General features: G+C 56.5%; 2 protein-coding genes across 2 annotated transcripts; one reads left to right on the plus strand and one right to left on the minus strand.

Annotated features, from left to right (window-relative positions):
• Positions 1 to 114: 114 nt before the first annotated feature.
• Positions 115 to 9,938, minus strand: GAPDHS (glyceraldehyde-3-phosphate dehydrogenase, spermatogenic). Its single transcript, XM_077773779.1, has 11 exons — positions 9,752 to 9,938; positions 6,938 to 7,112; positions 6,096 to 6,192; positions 5,817 to 5,923; positions 2,878 to 2,968; positions 2,676 to 2,794; positions 2,232 to 2,313; positions 1,797 to 1,948; positions 1,527 to 1,689; positions 405 to 502; positions 115 to 306 (listed from the first exon to the last, which is right to left on the minus strand). Exons 1-11 carry the CDS (start codon positions 9,816 to 9,818, stop codon positions 234 to 236), a joined length of 1,224 nt encoding a protein of 407 aa, XP_077629905.1. The 5' UTR covers positions 9,819 to 9,938; the 3' UTR covers positions 115 to 233.
• A 4,286-nt stretch (positions 9,939 to 14,224) lies between these two features.
• On the plus strand, positions 14,225 to 18,523 carry SBSN (suprabasin). Its single transcript, XM_077773737.1, has 4 exons — positions 14,225 to 16,061; positions 17,297 to 17,368; positions 17,473 to 17,517; positions 18,371 to 18,523. The coding sequence occupies exons 1-4, from the start codon at positions 14,361 to 14,363 to the stop codon at positions 18,392 to 18,394; spliced, it is 1,842 nt and encodes a 613-aa protein (XP_077629863.1). The 5' UTR covers positions 14,225 to 14,360; the 3' UTR covers positions 18,395 to 18,523.
• The last annotated feature ends 245 nt before the right edge of the window (positions 18,524 to 18,768 follow it).

Genomic DNA, 18,768 nt, shown 5'->3' on the forward strand with positions numbered 1-18,768 from the left:
TTGAACCCCCGCCGCGAGGTGCTGTACCCCAGCCGCTGGCGCCGGGGGAGCGCGGTAGAGCGCGGGGCGCGCAGTGACCCCGTTGTGAGCGGCGCGGAGACACGGGCGCGACAGTGAGCACTCTGTGTTTTTATTTTACAACCGGGCAGCTTCCTTCCCCGGGGGAGGCAGGAACGGGAGGTACAGGTTCAGGCCCCGGAGCCCAGGGGAGAAGAGGAGGGGACTATCCTGCTTCACCCGTCTCGGTTGAACATGTAGAGGAGCAAGTCCACCACCCGGTTGCTGTAGCCGTATTCGTTGTCGTACCTGGGGAGGGAGGAGGCGGGTCAGGGGATCCCTCCCGAGCACTCCTGGTCTCTCCCCCCAGCCCCCTCCCCATTCTCTCGGACTCCTTTCCCCCTTACCAGGAAATGAGCTTCACGAAGTTGTCGTTGAGCGCGATGCCGGCTTTGGCATCGAAGACGGACGAGTGGGTATCGCTCAGAAAGTCCGTGGAGACAACCTGGGCATTCGAATTTCAAGATAAGTGTGGGTCGCCGAGCAAGGATCTCCAGGAGCTCAGGCTCCGACTCTTAGGCACGAATTGGCCATCCATTCGTCTAGAATATCTGGTGGAGCCCTGCTGTGTCCGGGTTCCGGGGACGGTGTGAGGAAAGCACACTGGGGTTTTGCCCTCTGAACGTGGCCAAAGGACTAAGAGGGCAACCGCCTTTATGCTGCACCAGAGTCACGTCTCGGTAAGGATGCAGGCACTTAGAGCCGGCCAGCACATAGGCCCTCTCCGAGGGGAGGTGGTCAGGCTGGGTCTGGCTGTCTAGGAGGATCTGGTCAACTCAGGCCTTCAGCGGTGCCCGAGGTGGGAGGAGCTACAACACAGAGGCCCTGAGGCCTTGGGCCTCGGGTGGTGTTAAGGCCATAGAAGAAGGTGTTGGGGGGGAGGGACGTATGCGATCTGATTTGCTTAGAATGAGGTCCTGGTGGCTATGTGAGTGGGCCTGTAGGAACTGAAGGGCAGAGGCAGCACCAAAGGTGGGTGGGTGTACAGAGATGGCATGACTGGGAGCAATGGGATGGTGAGCCTGCCCTAAGTAAGTGTTGAAAAATGGGAGCCATTGTCTTGTTCACTAAGCATGTATTGATCACCTGCTGTGTGCCAGACCCTGGGAAGATGGCTGGAGCCACAGAGGTGAAAAGATAGTCCCAAAGTCTGTGCTTTCTTCTGCACATGCTAGCAGTGACAGCAGTGACTATGAAATGAAATTTCAGGTAAGAGAAAGGGCCAGAAAGAGAATATCTTATTGAGGATAGATAGAGACTTGGAGGTGAGGGCAGACTGTGTGGCCACCTGGAAGAAAAGCTGTCCACACCAGAGGAATGGCAAGTGCAAAGACCCTGAGGCAGGGAAAGCAGACCTTCCCAGCCCTGCAGTCCCTATCTTGATATGTTGTGAGCAGGTCTTTGGCAAGTGGGAAGTCACATTTCCTCCTCAGAGGGCTCCTCCCGGGGTCCCCCTCCTCAGCCCCTACCTCATCCTCGGTGTAGGCAAGGATGCCAGCCAGGGGCCCCTTGGCTGCTGCTTTTATGGCATCCTTGATGGCCTGGTACGAGGTAGGCTGGGCCAGGCGGCAGGTCAGGTCCACAACAGATACGTCTGGGGTTGGCACCCGGAACGCCATTCCCGTCAGCTTCCTGGAGAATCCCACATTAGGGGTGGGAGTCAGAACCCAGAGACTTTTCCATCTATCCCTCACTGTGTCTGCTTTCCCCTTGATAGACACCTCAAGGGGTCATCATACCCTTTGAGGGCTGGGATGACTTTGCCCACGGCCTTGGCAGCCCCTGTGGAGCCTGGGATGATGTTCTGGTGGGCACCCCGTCCGTCTCTCCAGGCCTTCTTCGATGGCCCGTCCACTGTCTTCTGGGTAGCAGTGTAGGAGTGAATTGTGGTCTTGGAGAGGAAGAGGGCTGAGGTGAGGCCTTCTTTCTCCTTAGCTCCCATGCCTCTTTCTCCCAGGCCTGAGGCGGTAACCCAGGTGTGGAGGCTGGGGGAGGGGGAGAGCACCACCACAGGCCACAGGAGGGTCTAGCCTTGTCTGCAAGCTGCAGTGTTTAAGAGGCTCCTCCTCCCCAAACCAATCTCCCCCTGTTACCACCACACACTAAGCAAGTCCTTGGAGAAAGATGTAGGGTTTCCCTGCCCTCCCTCCTGCCTCAGCCCCTCTCCAGCTCACCATTAGCCCTTCCACGATTCCAAATCGCTCATGGATGACCTTGGCAAGGGGGGCCAGGCAGTTGGTGGTGCAGGACGCGTTGCTGAAACGGCCCAGGGATGCAAGGCACCGGGAGGTGAGTTGCAGAGCCAGCCCTACCCCTCACCTCTTGGTTTATGCACACAGGCCTGGTTTTGTGAAAGTCAGGAGGGGGAGGGGAGGGGTCACTGGTGCAGGTGCACCAGAGGTGCAGGGGCCACCAGAGGTGCGGCCAGAGCGGCTCGCCAGACATGTTCTCCAGGAGTCCTGCCCTTCTAAGTCTCAGGGCAATGTTAACAGCATGCTGTGAAGGCTTTGGGAAGGGCGATGTGAAAGCAGCACCAGGGGCTGTTGGGAGTAGGGGTGAAGAGGCTGGCACGTCGTCTGCGTGCCACCCACACACTTCAGAACGTTGCTGCCCATTACCTGACGATTTTCATGGAGCCAGGGTTATAGTTGGTCTCGTTTACCCCCATGACAAACATGGGTGCGTCCGGTGAGGGTGCACAGATTATCACGCGCGAGGCACCTGCCTCAATGTGTTTCTAGAGAAGGAGCACAGGTGTCAGGAGGCACTTCCGAGTATCACCCCCAGCCAGCCCGCCCCAGGCACCCGTCCCCCACTTACCGAAGCTTCCTCTAAGGACAGGTACACACCCGTAGACTCCACCACATAGGGGCTCCCCACAGACTTCCAGGGGATGTCTCTGGGCTGCTTGCTGTGGAGGGTGGTGGCGGGGGAGTCAGTCTGTCCCTGCGTGGCCTTGCCTTCACAGTCATGGCCTTCACTGTTCAAAAGGCTGCCCAGACGCCTTTCCTGCCTCGCCTGTGGCCGTCTCTTCTCCCGACCCCATACCTAGCTGTCCCGACGGATTCCACCCTGCTGGTCTTGCCTTTCATCACTAACCCCACCTTGCGGGCCTCTTTCCTTGACTCTACCATGCCTGCTATGCCTGGGTCCAAGCTGCTGCCTTCGTGACCTAAGTCCCCCCAGGGGGACCCTCCCTGACTGCTCCCAGCCAGGTCAGGCCCGTTCTACATATGCTGACCAGAATGTGGGCCCCGGGAGGGTGTGGCCTGCCCTGCTGCTTCTGGTTCCCAGCCCTGACAGTCTCCCCACGGCCATCCTCGTCCCCCTTGGACTGCACCAGGAGCCTGGTGCGCGAGGCTGCGCAAGTCTCTGAAGACACGTTACATCCCCCGGATCCCAGGGGAGAACTGAACAGTGACTGACTAGTAGTTTACATTTGAAAGTAAAGGAGATTCTGTTTCCTGTTTGAGAAGCTCACATTTCCACTCGATAGCTAAAGTTTGTATTTGAAACATCAAACATCTAGCGTTTGGGGTTTTCTACTTGGCTTTAGCCAACAAGTGATAAATGAATAAACTCTATACCGGTTTTTTTCCTTCACGGGGTTTATCACAACAGTGGTTTTTTCTTCTGTGATTGTTTGTTAGCATCTGTCTTGTTTTCTAGACCACTCTGTACTACTGAGTCTCACCCTCCAGAGGGTTTCAGTGTTGGGGCGGGGGGAGGTTGTTAGCACTGAGAAGTGCTCTACCTGTATTGAACTCCTTTAGCCCTGGAGACCTGAGGAGTAAGTACTGTTATTCGCATTTCCAGAGGAGCCAGCACCCGGGCAGAGGGGAGGAGAGTGGGAGGCGGAGCTGGCTGGGGGTCAGGCCGGTTGGCCTTGGAGGCACCGGGAAAATGAACGGTGGCTGAACGACCAAATGAACGAGGTGCTTCCCATCTCCCGGGACCACTGCACGTGGTGCTCTCTGGTCATCTCTTTCTTGTCAGGGCACACTTGGCCCACCGGCTCTTCTCTGCTTCCCTTTTCCTGCCTTCCAAGTTGCGGTGGAGGGGGGAGCACTTCATATTCCTCCGCCATTGCCGAGTTGGCATCCCGGGAGACCCCCAGCCCCTTTTCTAGGCTGTCACAAGCCCTGCCTTCCTGCCCAGAAGGCTGTTTTGAGGATTCTGTTCATTCTTCAGGGAAGTACGGAGCCTACCCAGAGCCAGGGTCTGCGTCTGCAGTGTCAAAGCCGTAATGGCAACACAAAGCAAGAGGGCCCTTCCTACGAGAAGGGTGTGGCTTTGTGGACAAGCACCCTTCCCAGTGTCCCCACACACCTGTTAATTCCGGTCGTACTCCCTGCTACCGCTGTGGTGGGTATGAGCATCATCCCCAGCAGGTACTGTAGAACACAGGCTAGGACAAGCTCAATCTCTCGCCCAAGGTCACCCCACTAGGAAGGAGTGAAGTGGGGGTAAAGCACACAAGCAGCATGGCTTGTGCCAAGTTCCTGGAGAGCATCTGCAGTGCAGTGAAGGAGCGGGCAAACAGGGAAGAGCTGCCGGAGTCACCAGGTAAGGCAGCACCCGAGTGCTGGGTGCACACCAAGGAGGGGGCAGCTCTGTGGGCATGGGGAAGGCAAGAGAGGGCCCCAGGTGGCGGAAATGCCAGGCTGAGCAAGAAGTGGACACAGGATGTCTGAGCAGTGACTGCTCTGCTGGAATTGTGTTGGGGGTTACGAATTCAAACTTAGCTCAGGCAGCTTACACTAGGGGCTCTGCAGTCTCGCCTCCTCCCGCAGTCCTCCGCATCCAGCCCTGAGCGCCTCGTCACCAGCCCTCCTGCCCTCGTCACCAGCCCTCCTGCCCCACGCGCATAAACACTGAGGGGCTGGGAGTGGCTGTGTGGGCGGGAAGGCCAGGAGCACACGTGCCAGCACGTGGGACGGTCTCAAGCAGCAGCAGGGCCAACAGTGGCTTCTAATTTACATTAGAAAGTACGGTTATGGTTTCCCATTTTATAAATTCAAAATTTTTTTGTCTTGAAAGTGTTTATATTTGAAAGCATATTAAATATCTCACACTATAGCTTTTGATTTACAGATTCTAAACCTATCTTTCAATGGCAGGAAGGGTACTGATGTCAGCATGAACCATGTGAAATGGGTACTAAGAGGTCGGCATTGCCCAGGTGTAAGAGGTGCTCGTTTAGGGTCCTAAGAGCTGGATGGCCAGCTTGGCTGGGAGGACATGGAAAGGCAGGGGGGAGCGAATAGTGTTGGCGTCCCCATCAAGAGCTGGGATTTTATCCACGGCGGGATGGGAAGCCATTGGAGAATTTAAGTAGGGGAGTCATCAGGTTTAGGTGATGTTTTTAAAAGGCTTCTGTGGCTGCTGTGTAGGACCAAGTGGAAGTGGCTGGCTAGGTAGTGGTGCCATTTCCTGGAAAGGGAGACGAGTAGGTGTGGGGGTCAAAGGAGAATCAGAAGTTGAGTGTTAAACATATCGAGTTGCTATGCCTGTGAGAAAACATGTAAATGTGTGTTAAATAAAAAGTATTTAGAGTGGGTCACCTTTCTCAATTAGTGCTTTCACACCATTTTAGGGATAAGGGACTTCTCAGACTCCCTCGAGCCCTGTGCCCTGAGACATGTGAACACACGATTTGAGGGGTTCCGGGCCCCACACAAGGAGCTGGAATCCATCTAGTGATCTCTACAGCTCCTGCATTAATATGCTGCAGGCACGCATCACACAGCACCCCTTACCTCTGGAAGACGGTGATCTCCTTGTTGTCTATGACCAGCTGTCCGTTCTTCAACTCCACAGTCCCCTTGTACCGGCCATGGGTGGAGTCATATTTAAACATGTACACCTGTGGGAGACTCCAGCCTTGAGTGGCAGGGGTGGAGTGGGCAGCCCAAGGGTGTCCCCATCTCGGTGAAGGAGCCACATGGCATCTGGGAGCCTTCCATGGAGCTCTCCTGACCCCCCCCCCCCCACTCTGGTCCCACCTTTCCCAGGTCTCCCATGGGCCTGCTGCTCACCATGTATTCTGGGTCAATGAATGGATCATTCACTGCCACCACCGTAACACCCTTCTTCATGCAGGCGCGTAGCACCAGGCGACCGATGCGTCCAAATCTGTCCAGGGACAAGGGTTCTGGGGGTTGACCTCCGAATCCTTGCCAGCAGGCAGAGGAGGGGACGGGAGAGAAGGGGATAGATAACAGGAGGTGCGCTCTAGGGGACTAGATGGGACTCAGTCTGGGGAAAGAAGCCAAAGTGTGGCCACTGCCCTCTCTTGCCCAGATGTCCTCTTCAGCCTCTTAACTGCTTCTCCTGCTTCCTCTACCCACACAGCCCATCCCCCTATCCCTAATCTTGTAGCTGGATGGATCTTGTAGAACTTAGGTCAAATTATGCCTCTTGCCTGGAAAACCTCCATGGCTCTTAACCAGTAAGACCAGATCTGGACTGCCTACCTGGCCTGCCAAGCCCCTACCAGCTTCCCCCCCTTCCCTCCCTTTCCTCCTTGCTTGCCCCGCCCCTCCCCCATGCCAGTGTGCTCCACACACTGACTTCCTGCCTGTTCTTAGCACACTGAGCTGCACCCATCTCAGAACTGGCTACCACTGCACTCTCCAGCCTTACTGCACCCAACTGCCATACTATTCATGACATGCATCACTGAACTGTCATGTTCCGGTTCCCACCAGAATGTGAGCCCTCTAAGGGTAGACCCCTGTACCTCTCCCTGTAATTCCTCAGTCAGGGTGGGCAGAATGAAAGCACTGATGGGGAGAAATGGGGAGATGCCCCAGGCAGCAACCAGAGGAAAGGCTGGGCCCTAAGCCTTCAGGAATGGCTTGGGCCAGGCCCGACTTACCCATTGATGCCCACAGTCAGCTTCCGGACCAAAGAAACCTTCTTAGGGGGAGGAGGCGGGCTTTCCTGCTTGACTGGCACAGGCTTTGGCTCTGGCTCTGGCTCTGGCTCTGGTTCAGGCTGGGGCTCTGGCCTTTCCTCAACCTTGGGCTCAGGTGGAGGTGGTGCTCTGGCCACTGTTGGGGAGGGAGGGGACAATGAGCTGCACCATGGTGGGAGAGAATGAACCCTTTTTGCCACCCAGAACCTGTTGCTGGTTTCAGGCCCCCAGTGGCAAGCCATCTAGCCCACTGTTTCCCCAACCCACCGGATCCACAGAATGATCAGGAGGCGGCTTCCTTTAAAATATCAATGCCTCGGGGTTCCTGGGTGCCTCAGTTGGCTAAGTGTCAGACTCTTGGTTTCAGCTCAGGCCATGATCTCATGGTTTGTGGTTGAGCCCTGCGTCACTATCAGCGCAGAGCCTGCTTGGAATTCTCTCCCCCCCCTCCCTCCCCCANAAAAAAGATACCCATGTCAGGGCCTCTCCCCTGGAGATTCTAACTCAGTATGCATGCATTTTTAACAGTCACTGGGGTGATATTGTCTATGCCTCAGTTTCCACCTCTGTAAAATGAAGGGAATGATACACCTCTCAGAGAGTCACTGTGATTGAATGTGGTGATATATGTGATGCTTATGATGGAGTCTAGGAGACAGGCCACATACATTAATATTTCAAAGATTATTTCCCCAACTTGCCCAATAATTGCACCAACCCCGTGGTCTCCAAGCTGTTCTAATGATAAGAACCCCAGGGTAGACCTCTTCCTAGGGAAATCTGACTCAATAAGTCTACACTGAAGCCGAGGACTCCTGATTCTAAAAGCACTCCAGGTGATTCTTATCCTCAGAGTATTGGGAAATACAGGTACATCAAAACATGAAATGAATGGAAACCCACTCCAGCTTCCACCTCTCCAGATGTACATGCTCCCGCTCCCATGCTGCATTTGAACACCCCTGTGTTTGGAGGCGTGCTAGCTGGGCTGCAGATAAGGGCTTGAAGAGAGGAGGGAAGACAGAGGCAGCAATCAGGGGGCCTGGCTGGCAGAGGGTTTCTAGCTGGGAATCAGGCCTGCATGTCAGCCCCTGCTCAGCCACCTGCCTGCTGTGTGGTCTTGAGCAAGTGAATGAGCTCTCTGGCCTGTTTCCTGGTGTCACATCTGGACCTTCTACTTGGGGCTGCTGTGAAGACTCAGATCTCAAGGCCCAGGAGGTGCTGACCTCAACAGAAGGAGGAAGTTGTTATAAGAGTACTTATGAGGAAAGGAAGAGAGAAGAGGTTGACGAGGGTCTGGAGGAGGAAGGTGGAGGGTGTTCTTGGTGCCAGAATCAAGGAAAGGCACCTGGGAGGTGGGGGGCTGGGAGCCATGGGCCAGCTGGCCTGTGGGTCTCCCTGACCTTTGAGGGCTGCCACAGTCCATGTGGTCTGAGCCTGGACTGTGGATTTCCAGGGGCAATGCCAGTTCATAAAGGTATTCGTGTTTGTCAGTGGCCGTGGTTTTGGCGACTCAGGATGTTTGCACCCTAAGGGTTCTGCTTCTGCCATCACGAAAGGGAGATTTGTCTATCTGGGTTAAGAATGGGAATCAGGCCACTGGGCTGCCTTCCAGACGGAAACTCAGGTGGCCCTCCTCTCCCACCTTCCCCCCAGGCTTCCTCTCTCTTCCCCTCCACTCCAGAGGTGGGGTGCCTGGGCTGGAGGGGAGCTCCTGATCTAGAAAGGAAGAGCCTGAAGGAGCTCCAATGATGAAGCATCACCTGGTGGGTGAAACAAGGGCAGCGGGCGCGCACTCTCCTAATTAAGATGACGCTCCCATTTCCTGGGTGCCGCCATGGGCTAGGTGCCGTGCTGAGTTCTTGCGTACACCTGCTCACCGAGTGCTGTGAGGCATGAGCAATAAATCCGCCTCACAGAGGGGAAACCGAGGCCCGAGGTCACAGGGCGAGTGCGGAGCAGGCGGGAGGTTCGCAGAGGGCGGCAGAGGACCTGCCTGGCGCAGCTTCTTGGGGGACCCTCCCTCCGCCCCCGACCCTGGCGCCCCGCCCACTCCCAGCCAAGGTCAGTGCGGAGGCAGCCGGGGGATGCGGGGTTGCCTTCCCGGACAGAGGTGGGTTCATCTGGCCTGAGTGTGGGTGCACCTATGGCTGGGTGCGGTAGAGCTGGCGGCCCCATGGCTTCGAACAGGGGACTGCGAGTCCCAACTCTACTATTCTGGCGCTGAGACACCGAGGGAGGCGGCTGGCGCTCTTCCCTGGGGTGGCCGCCCTGACTGGGGTCGATAAACACCTTGGCCTCACCAGGTGTTTGTGAGGTTTCACGAGCGCACGGCTGTAACGTGCGAGGCGCGGCCCAAGGAGGACAAAGCCCACCAAGCCCCAAGCGGCCCTTTAGCGCTGGCCGACAGGGGCGTCCGTCCTACGTGAAACCCAGCTGGCTGAGGTCTTCAACAACCTGCGGCCGTTCTCACAAATGCGCCCTCGTAGACGCGGCTCCGGCGCACGTCTCGGCCACTCTTCCATCCTTCCACCGCGCGCTGGCTGCGCCAAGCCCAATGGGGGCCGCTACTTGGCCCGCCACCATCGCGGTAGAAACCAGTCGGCCAGCGGCGCAGGGGGTAGGGACGGAGGGAAGCGGCTCCGCGGTGGACGAGGTGCACCCCGCCTCCTGCCCCCTCCCTCGTGGGCACTGGGCGGCGGGCACGCGCGCCGCAGGGAGTTCGGGGCTGCGGGGGCTCCTGCCCGCCCTTTCTCCCGTTCCCGCCTCCCTCACCGGGGCATGGCTGTCGCAGTAGCTGGACAACGGTGACGTTGGTGAGGACGATGTCGCGTTTCGACATGGCCTAAGGTTTCATGGCCTAGCCGCCCCGGACACCCGGCGGGATGTTACTGCGGTGCGCGATGTTACTGCGGTGGGGGGCGCCCGACCTACTGGGGCCGGAGCTTCTCGCCGTGATGTCACAGTGCCCGGTGACGTCACAGAGGCGGCAGCACGAAGCGTGTGACGTCCGCGTGTGTGCACCGCAGCCCCCAGGCCGCCACTGGGGTCTAGAATAGAATCCAACTTTTTACACAGGCCTCCAAGCCCTTCTTTCTCTCTCTCACTGAGTACGCTGGCTGCGTGCTGCTCCTTGACCCGCCTCTGAGTAGTTAGCTGCTCTGGCTGGGTTTTTTTTTTCTTGGAAAGCCGTGCTGTGCCCCTGCAAGGCTGCCTCCTGGCTTCCCTCCGGCGCCCCCCTTTAAGAGAGGCCCTCCTAACTCCCCATTTGAAGTTCTCTCCTGCCTCAGTCACTACCGGCCATCACCCTCACCCCCTCAACCCACCTACCTCCCAGGAAGCCTTGTCCCACTTCCGTCCCTGCGTTAGATGTTCCAGTGTGCAAAACTNCTCTCTCTAAAAATGATCTTGTTTATTCATTTGCTTGCCGGTCGTCTCTGCCCACTAGACTCTCGGAGGGCAGGATGCTTGTCTACCCTCACTTTTGTATCCCACTGACTAGAGGAAGGTTTGGCGTCTACAGTGCTCAGTAAATACCAGCATGAATACAGAAATCTTGCCTCCTCACATTTCTTCTGACTCCCGGTCATAAATTTAAGCGACCCCCAAGTCAGATCCTCTCACAGCATCCCATTCTTGTGGCTTTTCACATAGTTTGTCATGATCTAGTTATTAATTTACTTGCTCAACGTGTCCCCTGTCATTCACCACGGAGCCTTCGCCACCTAGAACTGTGCCTGACACAAAGCAGCTTCCGGGACAGAACGGATGGACAGATGGCCCCTTTCCTCTAAAGCCCTGGGGGTGGGGGCTTGCTTGCACATCTGTGACTCACAGGCAGGCACCTTCACCTGAGGGCTAGCTGACACAGAGCTGTGACCAAGATTTAGGGGGTGTGGGGGTTTGGGTCAGGAAGGAGTCACCGTCCCAGAGAGAGGTGTGGAAGCCAGAAGGGGCGGTATGACGTAATACTCTTTTCCTTCCCCAAGCCTTCATGGGAATTCCATTTGCCAAGCACCTGCTGTGGGACAGGGTGAGGGTGAGGCTCTCCTGCTTGGATGGTCCAGGGAGGTGGAACTGAAATTAAACTGTGTATACAGATGGGGAAATTTCAGTGACCCAAGACCAAAATACAGGTATTAATTAAACAAGAAGGGGACAAACTTAACATGTACGATGGCAGGGGGGACGGGGGCTGTGGAAGATCACCCAAATAAAACCGGGACTGAAGAGGGGCCAGTTGTGTACAACTTTACAACAGATGTGAAGAGCTAGATGCAATTAAAACTTATCTTAGAAAATATAAAGGATTGGGGCGCCTAGGTGGCTCAGTCGATTGAGCATCCAACTTTGGCTTAGGTCATGATCTCACGGTTCACGAGTTCAAGCCCTGTGTGGGGCTCTGTGCTGACAGCTCAGAGCCTGAAGCCTGCTTCTGATTCTGTGTCTCCCTCTCTCTCTCTGCCTCTCCCCAGAGCACACTCTTTCTGTCCGTCTGTCTCTGTCTCAAAAATAAACATTAAGAAAATATAAAGGATCAACAGTGGCGCAAAAAGAAATGGCAAATCGGAGCCAGCCAATAACAAGAGAAGAAACAGAGTTAAGATCTATCTTCCCAAAGGCTAATCCAGATCCAGGTGACTTTATGGGCAAGATCTGCTAAAGCAGGGGCGCCTGGGTGGTTCAGTTGGTTAGGTGCCAGACTTCAGCTCAGGTCATGATCTCGTGGTTTGTGAGTTTGAGCCCCGTGTGGGGCTCTGTGCTGACAGCTCAGAGCCTGGAGCCTGCTTCAGATTCTGTGTCTCCCCCTCTCTCTGCCCCTCCCCCGCTCACCCTGTTTCTCTCAAAAATAAATAAACATTAAAAAATGTAGAATAATAATAATAATAATAATAATAAAAGACCTGCCAAAGCATCAAGAACAAGTGCTTGGCAGCCCACAGAAACGGCTGCAGATCCTAACCAGGGCGGGGAAGCGGGGGGCACAGCTCCTGTGCGGAGAGGCTCTGGGCAGGCCATACGCTCCCAGGCCCCTGCCCCACACTCCCCAGGAGTGTTTGCTGTGACGCTGGGCCACAGAAACCTCTTTGACTTGCTCCAAAAGCAGCAGGGCCACATGACCAAAGGCAGAAGAGGATGGCAAAGAAAGGATGACTCCAGGCCAATCTCTTATGGTGACAAGACGTCAAAGTCCTGAATCAAGTAGTGGCAAATGGGATTGGGTCTGAGAAGAACTGGGGCTGACACGAGATGGTGGGATGGGCAGAGAGGGGAGGAAGGAGAAGATGGAGTGCATTTCAAAAGGAGAATTCCCCACCTCTCAATCTCGGGGTGGATTAGGATTCTGAAGTTCACCACCCACCCTCCCCACCCTGAAATCTCCTGGTGCGGGAAACTCCCTCATTTAGGCACCGGACAAGGGCAGAAGAGCCACACCTGAGGTTGCCCAGGGATTTGCCTTTGTCCCTGGAGCGTGAAACTGGGAAACAGACCTAATGAGCTCAAGCTTGGAGATATGGCGCGGTTAGTCACCCTCTACAGGCAGTGCCTAGAAATGGCAGAAGCCCCTGGGTCTCTGGGCCTGGGCGTCCCAGACCCGGGGTGGAACCTCGGGTCCTCCAAGGGGGGTGGCCTTGTCACCCTCGTTTGAGCAAAGCCTGAAAACACATGCAGATTCTCACCACACCTGGGCACCCACGCACATAACTCTGCCACCCCTGCTTGCTCACACCCTGTACATTCCTTCCTGCGAGCCTTCCCACCAAGAATCCCACTTCCACCCCCTCTCTGTCTCTCCCTTTGGCATCAAAACCCAAATATCTTTCACTCCTGCACCCAACTTACCCACACACTGGCTCTCATTCTTCTGGTCTCTGCCTGCCTCTAAACTAGCCCCAGATAGTGATGCTGCCACAGACCTACCAGACACCACCTGCTCTTCCTTCTGGTGGCCTTTGTCATGCCCAGGCTAGACTCCCGGCTGTTCCCTCTCCAACCCCTGCTACCATGTCAACACTTGGGGCTTTAGGTTGGGACCGAGGAGGCCCCAGGGGGAGGAGGGAAGGAAGGATGAGCCCCTGGCCTCCAGCCCAGGTTCTGGCTGACAGTCTCCTGCTGCCCCGGGTCTTTGGCCCCTCCCCGAGGCTGCCTCAACCGGCTTTTCAGGAGACACTGCGTCCTGTCCCAGCTCATGGCAATCAGTCCTCTGCCCTTGCCGAAGGCCTGGGAAGCAGGAGGCCAAGGTTCTGTTATGAGAATGTGTCCTGGCTCCAAAATCTGTAAACCTCCCCCAGGGGCCCTACGCTGCTCTGGGAACCCGGGCACCCTTCTCTCCAGCACCCTCTGAGACTCAGGCTCAGGCTTGGCCTCCCTTAGTAAGCATACTATGTATACTTACATCATAAATAATTTCGGGGAGTGCTTCTTTTAATCCATCCGTTTGTTCAATCTAGAAATATTAGCTGAACCCCAGGCAATGTTCTAAATATTGGAGATGTAGCAGTGACCAACACAAAAAGCCCTGTCCTCTGGAAGTTTACAATCTGATAGGTAATGCAGGCAATATAAAAGATAATTTTGGATCATGGTAAGTGCTTATAAAAACAAAAGGATGATATTATCCAATATAACTGAGGGACAGCCAGGGAAGGGTGGTTTTTTCTTTCTTTCTTTCTTTTTTTGAGAAGGCGACATTTGAGCCAACAGCAGAATAAGGAAGAATTCACTGTGTGAAGATCTGAGTTCTGCATTCCAGGCAGAGAAGACAGCAAGTGCAAGGACCATGAGGCAGGAAAGAGCCTGGTGTGGCTGAGGACCAGGGAGAAGACCCCTGAGGCTAGGACGTGGTACGTGTAGGAGCGGGGGTGTCTACAGGAACAGTAAGAGCAAGGTCTGATGACCCCCTCAACTCCCCAAGAGTGCTCTCCTTCTCCTGACTGGGCCTCCCATCTCCCCAGACTCTCAGAGCTGGGGAAACCGGATCCTTCCATCCCCTGAGAGGAGTGAAGAACCAGGCCTGGGTCCTGAGGACGGAGGTGCTGGAAGGTGGGGTTGGGAGAGAGGAGGCCTGGACAGTGGGTGAGGAATGAAAAGAGGGGGTGTTTGGAAGGGAGGCCATCTGGGTTTTGGGGCGGAGGGCCCGAAATGGGCAAGAAGCAAAGATGCCACGTGAGTGTTCTCCATTCATGACTCACCCTCTCTTCCTCCTCCTCTTCATTGCTCAACTCAGAGCTCCAAGGGAAATACTTCCCTGACTGGGGACCAAGTCAGTGCCTCACAAGGGTAATTGAGTCATGAGGGGTGGAGAAGAGGGAGGGAAGTAGAAGATAAATAGCAGCTTTGCCTCCCTGGCTCCTCTCTGCATCCTTCCCACCCTGCCAACAACATGCACCTTGCCAGTTTGCTCAGCTCCTGCTCCCTCCTACTGCTATTCGGGGCCCTTCCTGGATGGGCAGCCAATGATGACCCCATTGAGAAGGTCATTGAAGGAATCAACCGGGGGCTGAGCAATGCAGAGAGAGAGGTGGGCAAGGCCCTGGAAGGCATCAATAATGGAATCACTCATGCTGGAAGGGAAGTGGAGAAAGTTTTTAATGGACTTAGCCACATGGGGAGCCAGGCTGGCAAGGAGCTGGACAAGGGCATCCAGGGGCTCAACAACGGCTTGGACAAGGTAGCCCATGGGATCAACGGTGGCATCGGACAAGGAGGAAAGGAAGCAGAGAAGCTTGTCCATGGGGTCAACAACGCTGCTGGACAGGTTGGGAAGGAGGCAGACAAAGTGATTCAGGGGGTCCATCATGGGGTCAACCAGGCAGGAAGCGAGGCGGGGAGATTTGGCCAGGGGGTCCATCATGGGGTTAGCCAGGCTGGGAAGGAGGCAGAGAAGTTTGGTCAAGGGATCCACCACGGGGTTAACCAGGCTGGGAAGGAGGCAGAGAAGTTTGGGCAGGGGGTCCACCACGGGGTTAACCAGGCTGGGAAGGAGGCAGAGAAGTTTGGGCAGGGGGTCCACCACGGGGTTAACCAGGCTGGGAAGGAGGCAGAGAAGTTTGGGCAGGGGGTCCACCACGGGGTTAACCAGGCTGGGAAGGAGGCAGAGAAGTTTGGGCAGGGGGTCCACCACGGGGTTAACCAGGCTGGGAAGGAGGCAGAGAAGTTTGGGCAGGGGGTCCACCACGGGGTTAACCAGGCTGGGAAGGAGGCAGAGAAGTTTGGGCAGGGGGTCCACCACGGGGTTAACCAGGCTGGGAAGGAGGCAGAGAAGTTTGGGCAGGGGGTCCACCACGGGGTTAACCAGGCTGGGAAGGAGGCAGAGAAGTTTGGGCAGGGGGTCCACCACGGGGTTAACCAGGCTGGGAAGGAGGCAGAGAAGTTTGGGCAGGGGGTCCACCACGGGGTTAACCAGGCTGGGAAGGAGGCAGAGAAGTTTGGGCAGGGGGTCCACCACGGGGTTAACCAGGCTGGGAAGGAGGCAGAGAAGTTTGGGCAGGGGGTCCACCACGGGGTTAACCAGGCTGGGAAGGAGGCAGAGAAGTTTGGGCAGGGGGTCCACCACGGGGTTAACCAGGCTGGGAAGGAGGCAGAGAAGTTTGGGCAGGGGGTCCACCACGGGGTTAACCAGGCTGGGAAGGAGGCAGAGAAGTTTGGGCAGGGGGTCCACCACGGGGTTAACCAGGCTGGGAAGGAGGCAGAGAAGTTTGGCCATGATGTTCATTATGCTGCAGGGCAGGCAGGGAGAGAAGGAGACAAAATAGTCCAAGGGGTCCACCATGGAGTTAACCAGGCTGGGAAGGAGGGGGAGAACTTTGGCCAGGGAGTTCGTCATGCCGTTGAACAGGCCGGAAAGGAGGCAGACAAAGTGGTCCAAGGGGTCCATGATGGGGTCAACCAGGCCAGGAAGGAGGCAGAGAAATTTGGTCAAGGGGTCAACCACGCTGCCGGCCAAGCTGGAAAGGAAGCGGAGAAACTTGGCCAAGGTGTCCACCATGCTGCTGGCCAGGCCGGGAAGGAGGTGGACAGGTTGCAGCAGAATGTTCATAATGGGGCCAACCAAGCCGGCAAGGAGGCCAACAAGCTGCTGAATGTAGGTGAACAGGGGTGGGGAACGGGGGAGAAGGGGCTGGGGGGCGGGGAGAGGTTAAAACCTTGGGGCGTCTGGGTGGTCCATGGAGCCTTCATTCAGTGAAGGAAGCTTGGGCAGCTCTATGACCACGCTCCCTCTCTGGGTTCCGCTGGTCAGATGGATCAAACCACCTTATCGCAAAGCCCTGTATCATTCATTGTGAAAGGGACCTCGCCCCACCTTTCGGGGGGATGTAAAGAGAGGCACATGAAGCTTCTGCTGGGGAATAGGAAGTGGTTATGAGCCAAGATCTATTGCAGTGTAAACAGAGTGAGTGTTGAGAAAACCCAGAGCATCAGAGGAGGCATGAGGAATGGCTTCTGGAGATAAGCCCTTTTCTGCTTAATTTTCATAACAAGCCTCTGAGGTAGTCAGGGTGAGGATGCTGACTCCCTGATTCTCAGATAAGGAAATGGAAGCTCCCTGAGGTTTTCAGGGGACTTGCCAAGGTCATGTGGCTAGCACTCAGCAGAACAGGCACCAGGGAGGGGGCTTGGGGACTAGAAGGCTGACCCCTGCCTGCCTCAATTCCCCATGCTCCAATCTCCATGAAGAGTCTTTGAGGATTGGTCCAGACCTTGACCTTGAAGCCGACAGCGACATCGCCCACCAGGCAGGGACCCAGGGGTGGGTGGGGAGGAAGGGACTCTGCAGAAAGTGTACAGGTAGAGGGGGTGGGGCGCTCTGTGTCAGACAGCAGTCTTCACTGGGAAGAGGTCAGGAGGCGGAGGTTTCTTGTGGGATTCAGGGCTGGCCACGGCAGTGGAGGCACTGCTGAGTATCTGGGGATAAAATGAGGGCAGAGATCAACCCAGGTTGGGGATCAGGCCAGAGGGTATGTAGAAGGGGGTAGAGCTGAGGTCGGGGCTGAAGATCTGTGTGGCTTCTCTGCGTTCCCTTTCCAGTCAGGGCCTTCTTAGCGACAGGGTATTCGTTCACAGAAATAAGAGGGAATTGGGGGAAGACTAGTCAGGAGGGGGCAGACATCCTTCCAGGCTTTTCTTCCCATCTCACAGAATTCCCACAGCAACATGGGCTCTGGGCTTCCTTTCCGGATGGTGAGGGGGCAGGAGGTCAGCCTATGCCCCCCACCTCAGCCCCGGGCACCCTCCAGGGCGGCAGGTCAGGGGGAAGATGAACTTGGGAGGCCCTCCAGGGCTGAGGCGTTGTAATGCCGGTCTGGGCTTCGTCCGCAGGGCACTCACCCAGGCGTTTCCACCGGCCAGCACCAGCACGGAGGGGGCGCAACCACAACATTAACATCTGGAGTAAGTCTCCTGAGCACAAGGACTGCGTGGGGGGAGGGGAGGCCCTACTAGGGTGGGCGGTGAGACTTGTGCCGGTGACCGACCCTCTTGTCCTTGACTTCCAGGCCTCGGTCAACAAGGCCTTTCTCAACTTTCCAGCTCTGTGGAAGGTGAGTGGCCACATGGCTTCTACGTTCTGCTCTCGGTCTCTGGAGGCATAGCCACGATCCCTTCCCACTGCCCGTTCCCGGACAACGTCACGGTGGACAGACCCTCAGCCTTGCAGAGACCATCCGTGCAACCCGTTTCCCAGCTCTGGCTTTCCCTTCCTTTGCCTGCTCTTTGTCCCTCACCCCTGCTTTCCTCTTCTGGCTGCTTTCCACTCCCGCGGAGGCGAACACAGGCTGGCAAAACAGACCCGCGGGGGCGAGGGAGGCGCTGCGAAAGCCTCCCCTCCCTGTGACACTTCTCACCCTCTTTCCTCCGATTCCCTCCCTTCCTCGACCCGCTGGGAGTCCCTCTGCTGCCACCAGCCTGTGCTGGGGGGAGTGGGGAGCCTGCTGCTCTGTCCCTTCCCCGGCTGATAGGCACCCCCTCGCCCCCCAGTCTAAAGGCCCCCTTGGGACCCTGGTCCCTACTCTGGGCCCAAAGCAGAGTCCTAGCTCTTCTCTTTGCGGTTAGTACCCGAGCTGCAAGAGACTGGGGCATACGGACGACGGATGACGGTGGGAACAGCCCCCGGGCACACCCTTGTTTATTCCTGGGCCGTGGGGGTGGCAGGCGACCCTCTGAGGAGGAACAGACAAGGCTTCTGGGCTCCTACAGTGGCTGCTGGCACCTCAGCCTGGGAGGGCTGGCTCCCTATTCTTCCTGATTCTGGAAGTCACCCTCCCGGAGATGTTCCCCAGAGGATAAGCAAGTCGGAGGGCAGAGAAGCTAATGTCAGTGTCCCTCTCCTTCGCCAGGGGGCTGAGGGCGGACGTCTTGGTCCCCTGCATTCACTCCCTCTGTCCTCTCTTCCAGAGCGTCATTGCCATCATTCCCTGAACTGATGCGCTGGCCTTCTCAGCAGACTGACATTCCTGTTGTCATACTAACTGGCATGACCTGCAGGAGCCGGGGGTGGGGGGGCAGATTTCCTGAGTCTCGCAGGGCGGCTGTACTGGGATTTGTGAATAAACACGACACTCTTTTTCTCTCATCATGGTCCGCCGTGCTCCCCGAGGAGGGGTTGGTGGAGAGGACGGGGGAGGCTTCTCTTTTCTCTCCTTGTTACTTTGCTGAAGGACCTGGGGGCTGACACCCAGCGGGGGCTGAACTGGGGACGTCGGGCTGGTCAGACGCGAGACGGCCTGACGGGGACGAGCCACGCTTCGCGAGCGCGCAAAATTCGCGCATGCTCAGCACTGAGAGGAGCGGCT

Source organism: Crocuta crocuta, unplaced genomic scaffold, assembly GCF_008692635.1.
Source record: "Crocuta crocuta isolate KB4526 unplaced genomic scaffold, BGI_CrCroc_1.0 scaffold267, whole genome shotgun sequence".
NCBI classification, from domain to species: Eukaryota; Metazoa; Chordata; class Mammalia; order Carnivora; family Hyaenidae; genus Crocuta; species Crocuta crocuta.